We start from the raw sequence: 11,847 nt of genomic DNA on the forward strand, positions 1-11,847 counted from the left end.
GGGGGCACAGCCTTCTCTACCCGGCCCTCCATACAGTTTTGCAACCCCGATGTGGCCCTCGGGCCAAAAAGTTTGCCCACCCCTGATCTAGACTGAGTTTTTAGATGCTACTCAGCAGAAATATTAAAGATGAATCGGTGCTATCTGTCTCAGTGTGCTCGGCACTTCGGAGTACAAACAGAAGGCCATGGTGATGGTCCCTGCTACAAAGCGCTCCCAGTCTATTGGTCTAATGAGAGACACGCACTGTTTGTATTCCATAAAGACAAGATGCTCTGGGCAGCTTGGAGGTAGGCTGAAGGAGTGAAGTTGACCCTCCATTAATTGGAAGTCATAAAAACATAAGAACGGCCACAGTGGGTCAGACCAAAGGTCCATCTAGCCCAGTGTCCTGTCTGCGGACAATGGCCAGTGCCAGGTGCTCCTGAGGGAATGAACAGAACCGGGAATCATCAAGCGATCCATCCCCTGTCACCCATTCTGGCAAACAGAGGCTAGGGACACCATCCCTGCCCATCCTGGCGAATAGCCATCGATGGACCTATCCTCCAGGAACTTATCTAGTTCTTTCTTGAACCCTGTTATAGTCTGGTTACAGTCTGCTCTCTGCCCTCTAGTGCTCTTCCTCCTGAAGTGGATGATCCCGGTGATCAAAGAGGTCTTTTCCAGCCCAGTTGCCAGTGCTCGCCGTCCTTAAACAGGGACGTTCGGAGAGGAAAGCAGGGACATGGCTGTTCATTCTATTGACGTGCACCAGCCGGTGGGCCCGGTCTGACAGATTCACAGAGTTTCAGGCCAGAAGGGACCATTAGGTCATTGAGTCTGATCTCGTGTATAGCACAGGCCAGACAACTTCACCCACTTACCCCTGCCTGGAGCCCCGCGAGTGTTTGACAAGCACTCATGGAAGTCAATGGAAAGACCCTGGCTGACCTCCGTGAGCTTTGATCAGGGCCCAGGAATGGTCTTTGGAGGGGCGGGGTAGGGAATGGCCAATATTCCTGACCACAGAGACTTGTCCCTCCTAAATCAGGACGCCTGATTTGCAGGTGCCTCTCAGTGCTATGACCCACAAACAGCCAATACGGCCCTCTTGCTGAGATGTATCCCAACCAAGAGCAGCAGCTCTTTGCATTGCATCTACCGCCAATGGGTTCTGCGGGAGATGGGAGGAGGGCTGGTGAAAGGACAGGGTGTGCGCCCTTGTATTCAAATGGCAACGTCCCTCTGTGTCCACAAACTCAATCAACAAAGTTCAGAGAGGGAAGAGGTCTCTCCAGTTCACAGTGCCCTCCCGTGACCTCCGGGTGACCCAGAGCAGGGTTTGGAATGGGGTCAGCCGTGTTTCGCTTTGGGGCTTTCTCCAGAATCCGCCAGGAATGACAGTAGCTGTCAGGCGTGCACCATGGGTCTAATCTAGCCATCTGATCTCCCTGAGCTACCTCTTTTACTTGATCTCTCAGATCTCTCTCTGTTTGCCTCATCTATTCTCATGTACTCATTTATCTATCTGGCCCCCTGCACACCTATCTAGCTATCCGTCCCCAAGCACCCACATCTATCTAATCATCATCAGTCATCTATCTAATCTATCTATCTATCTATCTATCTATCTATCCTTTACACTGGTCCCTCTTCTTTGCCTCCAGCCATCCATCTATCTGTCCCCAGGCACCCACACCTATCTAGCTATCCGTCCCCAAGCACCCACATCTATCTAATCATCATCAGTCATCTATCTATCATCTATCTATCTATCTATCTATCTATCTATCTATCTATCTATCCTTTACACTGGTCCCTCTTCTTTGCCTCCAGCCATCCATCTATCTGTCCCCAGGCACCCACACCTATCTAGCCCCATGCCCATCTATCTATCCATCCCCATGTACCCACATCCATCCCTCCCTCCCTTCCCTGTCTCTCTTTTTACAGGTGTGCTGAGCAGGCTGCCCTGCCAACAGAAAGGGCTGGGTCCCTGCTAAGAAACGCTGGCTCTCTACTAGACAGGGAGGCGGCAGACCGGCCGGGCATCCAGTGGCCACCCCTCCAGAGGCGCTAAGAATCAGGCCTGACTCTAGTTACCACCCCAAGCGCCCCAGAGCCGGCGGGTCCCGGTGGGTCCGGCTGGGGTGGGTGGCCAAAGCACGTGTTGGTCGCCCTGCCCGCGATCCGGCCCGTGGAGGAGCCCAGCGCTGGGGCCGGTCTCTCCCCTGTGACCGCCCTGCGTGTGGGCTGCCGGCCGGCCGGAGCCGGGTGACAGCGGCGCCGGCCCTGCCGGGAAGGGTTAAAAGCCGCCGGGGCAGGTAGGTGGGCGGAGCCGGGCCGGGAGGGAAGCGGAGCCGAGTCGAGCCGAGCGCGGCGGTGAGTCAGGGCGGGTTCGCTCCGCTCACCTGCGCTCGCTCGCTCGCTCCGCACGGGCTGCGGGGACCGGCAGCGGCCAGCGGCCGAGGGGCTCTGCCCGAGGGGCGGGCGAACGGACGGGCCGGGCGCCCCGATGAGGACGGCTCCGCGGGGAGATCGCGGCACCCCCGGGCCCCGCTGAACCCGCAGGTAGCTGGGCTTCGTGGGTCGGCCCCGGGGCGCGCTCCCCACGGATGCTAACGCGGGTGGGCGGGGGTGCAGCGGTCCGCGGCGCTGGCGCTTGGGGGGCAGCGATCCCGGCCCCCCAGCAGGTGTGGACCAGGGGCGCTCAGCGCCCCCGGGAGCCGGGTGGGCAGAGGCCTCGGGACCGGCTCCTTCCGTCTCCCGTCGTGGGGCACCTGCTGCTGAAGTCCCGGCCCCGGGAGCTGCTGCTTCCCCGGCCAGCTGGCCCGGCTCGCTCCTGCGGGGGTGGGAGAAGGGGCGCGGGGCCCCCAGGTGAGCCACCCGCCCCGCACACGGCGGTAGCTACGCCAGGGCAGACCCCGCAATGCACGGGGAGCCGGGGTGCAACTTGGGGTTTGCTGGAGAGTGAGTCGCTCCGGGGGGGCGGGGGGGATCTGGAGTGGGACAAGCTCCCCCAGGCCAGGTAGAGCCTCCGAGGGCCTCTCCTCTCTGGAAGCTAAGGGGGCATTGCTGGGGCTCAGGGTGTCCCGCAGAGGCGGCTGCGGGCTGGGGCTGGCTGGTATTAACTCAATCCAGCCTCCGGTCTGAGCTGGCAGGATTGGGCCCAATCCAGCCCCCCCCCCCCCCTCCCCCGCCCCACACACGCACTGAAGATTGTGGTTGACTTCAGTGAGGGCTGGATCGGACCCCTGGCCTGGATCGATGGAAGGGGAGATGGTCTTGGCTCCCTGCCACCCCTATCTTCAAAGCCGGTCACCTGCAGCTTGTTGTTGGTTTCTGGCCTCGTGCGAAGTGCTCTGCGCTCAGGACGGGCAGCCAAAGATTGCCCAGTTCCAGTCCCGTCCCAGCCCAGCCGAGGCGCTGCTCTGTGCCTCAGTTTCCCCACTTGTAAAATGGTGCTCGTGCCTCTTAGACTTTCCTCAGGGGGTGCAGGGGAGGAGGCTTGAGGGGTTTATTAGCAGAGCTGGTCAGGAATTTGTCAACACTTTTTTTTCTTCTGGAAACTGTTGACCTGTCAAACCCCAAAGTGCTCACCAGACCTGGCTGGTTTTGATGAATTTCCTGTGTTGAAAACCGATTTGGAGGTCTAATTTTTGGAAATGGTGGCGTTTTCTGAATGAACCTGCTCCTGGCTTTGGCTCAAAGAGCGATTTTATTTCAAAAATATGTGCTAAGTTAAAGTCATCTTTATAAAGCTGAAACTGAAACCAAACTTTTCAAAATGACTGACCTGTCCCGTGTGTTCACAAAAAGTGTCAAGATTTCAACGTTTTGTTCTGACTGGGGATGGGGGAAAATGTTTCTAACTCTCCTGGGGTAAGAAGCCTGGTCCCCTCCCTGCCCCACTGATTAGTCTGTACCGCACACTGGGGACGCAAAGCCAGGATCAGAGGCCATGTGTTAGTGACCTGGCCAGGAGGGTGGGGACTCTGCTTTGTTAACCAAGGGTAGAACTGGAAGGAGGGTCTGATTTCCTCGCAGTCACGCTGGTGTCAAGCCGGAATGACTCCCGGGAAATCAGGGGGATTATTCTGCCTCTGTGCGTGTGTCACTGAGGTGACACGTTGCCCCCAGGTGTGACATCCACCATTCTAGAGAGAGCTGGTACAGGAAGAGTCCTTGGTTTGCCTTATGCCTGCGCTGGGCCCTTGGCATGGGGATTAGACCGCTCCCTGTGTCCCCCAAACCCCCTTATGCTGAAACTGGCCACACAGAGTCCTAGCCTGGTCCTAAGTGAGATCGGGCCCTTTCAGGGCTTCTTAAGCAGTTTTACCATGCAGCGTTCCACCTGGCTTTGATGGCCCCTGTGTTCAGGTCTCCCCCAGACACTGCTACCCTTTGGCGTTAACCGGAGCCCCGTGCTGGCAGGGCTTGGCCTGTTGGTGATCGCTCTGGATCCCGGCAGGAGCCATCCCCGGGGATCTGGGAAGCCGCGTTTGTGGAGGCTGTGTGCATGTATGCGACTTACAGGGGAGAGGGAGGGGTGTCGGAGCCTGTCGAGTCCAGCAGGAAAGAGCCATTGAATTGCACATTTTACCAGGGAGGGAGGCCGGGGTGGGCCCTGCAGGGCTGGGCACTGAGCCCTTCGAGGGGCTGCTTGGCCAAATCTGTTTATGCCATGGGGGAAGGGACCTTGGCCTGTGACTCCGAGTGGAGAGAGCACCACATCTGTTCCTGCCCCCAGCTGCTGGCCCGCTGTGGGGTTAAGTAGACTTGGCAAGGGAGTCCAGCAATTGTTTGCAGGTCTTCTCCTGAGAGACCCCACATGCCCTCAAGTGGTTACTGATGTCCGAGAGACCTGAGGGCCCTCAGCACCACTCAGGATGGGGCTTAGGGCAACTCGGTGGTTGAAATGTTCAGTGCCGGGGTGGGATCTTCTTTCTCTCCTGATTTACCCCCAGCATGGTGTTAACCCTTTACACACCCCTCCCCATCAGCAGCTGGACCTGCTCAGTTCTATGGAAGCCAGCCTAGATCATATCGGCATCCTGGGCACCTTCCCAGCCGGCTCCTTGGTTGGTTCCCTCCCCCCGCCTTTGCTTTTTCTAGGCATTTTTGCCTCCCCATCCCTGGTGGTGGAAGGTCCATGGAGCCTTTGTCCAGGAGATCAGCTTCACCCAAGCAAGCTAAACCCTGTTCTGTAGGGCCCTGTCTGGCCTCAAGCGTGCTGACGGCAGCTTCTGGGCCTGGCTGTAGTTAGCAGGGCTTTAGTGCAGTTTCCCTGTCCATGCTGGACTGGAGGAATGGGGTGGGAAGAGTTACTCTTTAAGCCACTCTGCCAGCGAGGATCATGTGCTGGGGCCTCACCCTCTCACGAGACCTGGTCGGAGGGGTGGGGTTGTGATTTTTGTTGGGTGTGGACATACAGTCACCCTATGCTGTAAGTGTGTTTCAAACCTGGTCCAGAGCCTTAGCATGGTCAGCGTCATGGAGCCTTTGGGTAAGGAGCTAAAGATGGCATTGGAGCAATGCCCTCTGGGAGGGCATTCCACGCCCAGCTCCACCTCCTCGCCAAAATGTGGGGGAAAGAATGTTCTTAGGGTTAAGGCTGATGAAGAATTGGACTCACTTCTGAACCCTAGAGTTTGTGCATAGGCAGAGAATTGGATTTGGTGTCCTGAGTCCAACTATACCAGGAACCTATTTGCTCAGTCAGGCACCGTCAGTGTGAACTCTAGTCAGTTTCTGAAGCTGAAACAAAAATAACTTCAGGCTTTGGGCCTGTCCCCATCTGGCTGTCTGTACAATAATTGCTCTCCCCCTCTCCTGTTGGGATGAGAGAGACCCACACAAACTAAGAGGGGAAATTGACTAGCCAGGGGGAAGCCATGAAACTGACTTGACACAAAGTTAAAGAGGCTGTAAACAAACAAGGGAAAAAACAGAGCAATGTATTTTCTCCTCTGATCTCTGTCACATCCATCTGCTCGGATGGCCCTGAGTGTCCCCCACCGGAGAGTGAGTGCTATAAATCCTTCTCTGTGCCAATCCCCAGACACTGTCCAACTATTTCAGCTCCCTAGCTAGAGAGGCCTGTCTCTAGTAGATCCTGCTTCTAGCTCGGGAGGTCACTGGTTCAGTCCCTAGTGTTTTGGCCAACTCTCACATCAGCACATTCCCCCCCCATCCCCCCCCGGGGCATTACTTATAACAATGGGGCAGGGGGGGTGGGAAAGCTTTCCCATGGTGTGGTTTTCTTTTGTTTTGTTTTTAATTGAGTTTGGGTGTCCCTATTAACACTACTGCAGGTCCTTTCAGTGAGAGGATCTGTGGGGGACAATGCATGAGAAAGGGGATAGAAAACTCCCATCAGCTGCGCTGGTGTTATGGGGAAAGTTCAGGATGCTAGTAGCGACCATTTCTGGAGCTGCACCGTTCTTGATCTCTTTACACCTGGGGCTGGCGCACACATCCTCTTTCCAGGACACCTTCTCTTGGTGTGTCTGTGGATTTTTCTCCATGCTTTCCTGCTGTCAGGGCTGTCTTTGCCCTATTCTCTCACCCCCCACCCCTACCCCTCCATGTCATCTTATGTGCAAATCAGCATGTATTTGTCCACAATAATGCAGGGCAGGGTAGGGGGAAGTGGGGAGAGCAGTGTGTTAGGCCGAGAAGGGGAGAGAGTAAGGTGAATGGACCTTTTGGTTTCCCTTGGTTCTGTCCAAATGGAGTCAGGATTTTCTAGCATCCCATGGCCTGAGGGTGAGGAAGCAACTCTGCAGAGAGGATTCTCCTGTGTGGTGCTGGGCTGCCTGGATTGGCTCTCCAGCGAATGGTCATTAGCAGGAAGATGAGAAAGGTTATGGGGGGCCTGGGAGTGTGCATGTGGGCAGGATGAATGGAGAGCTGCCAAGCGGGGGAGAGATGGGGTAAAGGGTACCAAGGCCAAGCAAGACTCCTGGGGGCAGGAGACAATTAGAGCAAAGCGAGGGCTGTGCCCCAAGGAAGAGGCTGGGTACCGCTCCTGGTGGAAACTTGGGGGTGGGGAGCTAGTCCTGACAGGTGGATTTCGACATTGGGGTGGGGCGCCTCGCCCCAATGGGGTTTCCGCAGCTCGGCAGGGTGAGTCACCGGCTGGGATCCTGAGAAACAAATGGGGATCCCGTGGGACCCAATGCAGACCCTGAACCCTGATCTCAGTTGCTGTGGTGCCCGGCAGGGCTGGCTGGTGCCTCCAGCCCCGGGACAGTCAGATAGGCCCTGAGCGAGCTGCTGAAAGGGGAGCTGACGTGGTTACAGGGAGGACAGGACTCCTGCCCCCCCCTATCATCTGGGGCAGTGGGAGCTGTAGGCTCTGTGTCCCCGCTGCCTGGGATCACTACTTTGGTGCAGTGGCTGCCCCGGGGCAGCGAATGGTGCTGTGGGGGCACTGGCCGCAGTTTAACAATCCTCTCGATTCCCAGTTGACTTTCCAGACCCTGATGAATTTCAGGGCACTGGCTGCCCAGAGATCTGCCCATGGGGTGTTAAACTGACCCCTTAACTCCCCAGTGCCACCGTCAGGACCCCAGGCTCCTGCTCGTTACCCCGGCACTGTTGCCCAGACGGACCCCAGGCTGCCTTCTGCGTCACTGCTGCAGCCCCCAGTCTACTAGTGCAGTGGGGAAGGGAGAGGGAACTCGGGGGGGGGGGGGGGTGACAAGCAGCGGCCTCTGGTGAAGGGTTCTAAACCACTGCACAGATCTCTCCTGACCAGCAGTCGGACGGCCCACGGCTGTTGAGCGCTGAAGGACCGCTGGCGCCAGAGCAAAGGCCACTGGCCTGCCTCATGTGAGAGGATGGATGGCCCAATGGTTAGGGCGTTAGGCAACCCTGGTTCACTTCTCTGCTCTGGGGCAGGCTTCCTGTGCAGGCAAGTCACTAAATCTCTCTGTCCTGCAATTGCCCCTCGCAGGGGTGTTCTCGGGATAAATGTGTTGGACTGTGAAATGCTCCGGTCGTACAGTGGCCAGATAAGTATGTGAGAGAGAGCTGAGGCCTGTGAAATGCCCATGGGCTGGATGCAGTGCTCATGCCAATATCGCTACGCTGGCATCCGGCTGCATGGAGTTAGGTTGGTGCTGGAGAACAGTTGAGCTCCAGGTTGGACCAACCCTGTGGAACTGTCCCCTAGAAGGAGCTGGTGTCCCTCCCTCCCTCCCTGGGATTAGCTGTACGGAAGGGAAAGGGAGGAGGCCATGCCCCAAGATTCAGGTCACGGCCCTGTATATTCTGCAGCAAAGGGTAACCTACATTCTGGCGGCCTCCTTGTGAGTGATGCAATGCAGTGATGTTCTGTTCTGTGGGACAGCTGAGCTCCTCTTTACATCTACTGCTAACCCGGCATCATCCCAGTCCCCTTAGCACTTCCCCATTGTCCCTTTGCTGCACATCACAACCTGTCAGCTGGGGCAGCGCTCAGAAGCTTCAAAAGACAGAGCCAGGATCACTTGAGCTACGAAGACCCATGGCAGTATTGGGTCTATGGCACACGGCTGAGCAATTCTGATATCCATCCAGTAGGTCAATGGGCCAGCTGACGATTGTTTATACTTCAGTCAGGGACTCGGTCCTCCCCCATAAGAGGGCGGGGGCCTCGTCTGCCTGGGGAGACCCCAGCATTTGTATCCTGAGCGATGGAGCCTTGCTGGCCAGCACTTGCAGTTTCCGGGCTAGTCACAAGGGTCAGTGAGGAATCCCCTCTGCTTTTCCTTGTGCACGGCACTGCACGACTTGCCAGCTGCCTTATGGAGGGCGGGAATGGGGGCAAGGTTTGGCTTGCTTTGGATTGGCCACTGCCCCAGGCAGGATACCTCGATGGGCCAACTCCTAGGGATGGTCCAGACCTGACCGACCAGCTCCTGTGTTCTTAAGCGCCACTCCCGCGGGGATGGGCCCAACGAGCCGAGCAGGGCCGCAGGCCCGTTCTGGGGCCCTCTACGGAGCCATGCGAACAAGGCTATAAATATCCCATCCGGTGTCCCCACACCCCTGCCACCCCAGGCCCAGCTCAGAGGTGCTCCAGAATGCAGCTGGAGCCTCTTTCATCCAGCAGCACAGACAATCAGACAGTAATTACTGTAATCCACCTTCCAGAAGCTGCCTATTAGAGGGGCCTGTCTCCGAGGGCCTTTTAGGAACAGAGACTAAACTATACTTAAATCTGCAACCCCCCCACCTCCTTTTTTAGGAGCCTCTAAAATACCTTCAAAAACCTCCTGGCCATCTGGACGGCGCACAGAGCCGCTAGGGGAAGATGCAGAGCTGAGATGCTGTTCAGGACCATACGGGGCTGGGCATCTTGGGGGCTCTGTGGACCGAGGGGAGCTGTAAGGGGATAGGAAGCAGCATCCGATCTATCCTCCAGGGTGTCTGGCGCTTCCGGATCCTTAGCGCCACCTGCCGTGTGTTTCACAGCCAGAGCCCATTGAAATCAACCTGAGCTTTTCCACTGACTCCAACAGGATGATGAGGGTGAAAAGCTCATGTTCTGTCCTGTCCACCTCTCCTTCCCTGATTCAATGACCCAACTAGACCGCCTCCCAGCTGGAGGGCATCAGCCCTTAGGGCTAGGGTCGGGGGCAAGCGATGGGGACTCGGAGATCTGGGTTCTATTCCTAGCTCTGCCACTGGCCTTCAGTAAGTCACTACCCTTCTCTATGCCTCAGTTTCCCCATCTGTAAAATGGGGATAATGATACAGACCTTTGAGATCTACTGATTGAAAAACTCCCTAGACAAGTGCCTTAGGCTGTAAGCTCCTTGGGATAAGAACCATCTTTTATGGTCTGTGTTTGTACAGCGCCTAGCGCCACACAGTCCAGAGCTCCTAGGGGCTACGGGAATACAAATAATATGTAAAACCAAGGTCTTGTGGTTGTCCTGGTGTCCTCTGTCAGGTTTCTGGGAGGGTGGTGGCGCAGCCATATGAGAAAGGAGCAGGCTCTGGGCCAGATTCATCCTGGATGGAAATCCACTGAAATCAGTGGGGTTACATTTGGGATGCATTTGGAGTCCTGTGCCGAGCTCGGTGCAGAGAGGGGCTCAGCAGGATCCCAGCCCCTGGTGAAACAATGACCTGGCCCAGACCCATCTCTAGCTCCACAGTTTAAGGGAAACTAGGGCCAGTTCCTAGGGAAAGCAGCAAAGGGTTAATTGCGTGGGAGGGGAACGAGCGTGACTCCTGTCTCAGACCCCTTCCTTTCCCTCTCTCTCTCCTGCTCCAGGTCTGCCGGAGCTGCGGCCCCGCTCTGGAGTCCGGCAATGCTCACGGCCGTCTGCGGCTCTCTTGCCAATCCGCGCTCGGAGACGCCGCGCGTCGCCTCCCCGCACTTGGACCTGCAGCCCCTGCAGCCCTACCAGCCCCACGCCAGCTCCGAGGCGGGCGGCGACTTCCCCTCCCCTCTCCAGTCCACGGAGCCCCAGCACCTGCCCTTGGTGGGCCCCGGGGTGGAGTTCGTGGCCGCCCCCGGCTACGGTCTGCATGGCTCTTCGAGGCTAGACCTGGATGGTGACAGCCTGCTGGCCCCCGGCGCGTACTCCAAGCTCCTGCAGCCGCCTCCCGAAATGGCCCACCCCTATGAGCCCTGGTTCAGGCCCTCGCACCCCGGCAACGCCGCCGAGGATGGCGGCGTGAATCCCTGGTGGGACCTCCAGGCCGGATCCAGCTGGATGGAGCTGTCGCCGGGACAAGGCGGCCTCCAAGCCCCTGGCCCCGCGGGCGGACTCCAGCCGGTGCTGGGGGGGTACGGCTCCGCCGAGCCCCAGCTCTGTGGCCCGCCACACCACCTCCTGCCCTCAGCCCAGCACCTGATGGGCCAGGAAGGGCCGAAGCTGCTCGCCTCGCCTCCGGAGCCGCACGTTCTCGAGCAGGCCGTGGACGGTACCGCCAGGGCAAAGAGCTCGAGGCGCTCGGTGCCCCGGAGCGCCGGGCAGGCGGCGTGCCGCTGCCCGAACTGCCAGGAGGCCGAGAGGGTGGGGCCGTGCCCGGACGGGGCCAAGAAGAAGCATCTGCATAACTGCCACATCCCCGGCTGCGGCAAGGCCTACGCCAAGACCTCCCACCTGAAAGCCCACCTGCGTTGGCACAGCGGGGACCGGCCCTTTGTCTGCAACTGGCTCTTCTGCGGCAAGCGCTTCACCCGTTCCGACGAGCTGCAGCGGCATCTCCAGACCCACACGGGGACCAAGAAGTTCACCTGCCCCGTGTGCAGCCGGGTCTTCGTGAGGAGCGACCACCTCAGCAAGCACGTGAAGACGCACGAGGGGGCCAAAGAGGGAGCGGAGGGGGAGGGCAAAGGCGGGGCAGACCCGCCGGGGAAAGGCAAGAGGGAGCCCGAGGCCGGCAGCTCCAGCCCCGTGACCCAGCCCAACTGAGCCTCTTCCCCCCCCCCCGCCGAGACGCCCCCTCCTCTCTCCGTCACCGCAGGATGGACGCTCCCCCCCTGACGCCGGGTCTCCCTCGGTGGGGCCGCGCTTTGGGCCGTGGCCCCGGGGCGTACGTGGCGGTGTGCTCTGAGCAAGAAGCTATTTATTCTGTAGGAGGGAAGTATGCAATCTCGGTGCGTGGGGCACGGGGCCTCTCCTCCCACGGGGGGCTGGGAGGGTCAGGCCCGGGGGCTGGTCTCCGAACCGCAAGAGGGAGGACATTAAGGGGTTAAGGGCTGGGACCTTTTTTTTTTTTTTTTTTTTTTTTTCTTTTGAAGGATCTGAGTTGAGACACTGTGCCGAGGGGGTGGGGGCAGGGGGCAGGAGGAGGGGGCTTCCCCCATGCAAGGTGGTGGGGGGAGGGATGTCTCTGGGGTAGGCTGGGGCCTGGCAC

General features: G+C 58.4%; 1 protein-coding gene across 1 annotated transcript; it reads left to right on the forward strand.

Moving 5' to 3' along the window:
• Positions 1-2,438: 2,438 nt before the first annotated feature.
• Positions 2,439-11,404, forward strand: SP6 (Sp6 transcription factor). The gene is made up of 2 exons (XM_073326130.1): positions 2,439-2,553; positions 10,253-11,404. Exon 2 carries the CDS (start codon positions 10,290-10,292, stop codon positions 11,400-11,402), a length of 1,113 nt encoding a protein of 370 aa, XP_073182231.1. The 5' UTR covers positions 2,439-2,553; positions 10,253-10,289; the 3' UTR covers positions 11,403-11,404.
• Positions 11,405-11,847: the final 443 nt, after the last annotated feature.

The sequence above is a fragment of the Lepidochelys kempii genome, chromosome 27, assembly GCF_965140265.1.
Source record: "Lepidochelys kempii isolate rLepKem1 chromosome 27, rLepKem1.hap2, whole genome shotgun sequence".
In the NCBI taxonomy this organism is placed as follows: Eukaryota; Metazoa; Chordata; order Testudines; family Cheloniidae; genus Lepidochelys; species Lepidochelys kempii.

Excerpts from the sequence above, each read along its gene's own strand:
- SP6 (XM_073326130.1), top strand. The coding sequence starts at position 10,290 with ATGCTCACGGCCGTCTGCGGCTCTCTTGCCAATCCGCGCTCGGAGACG.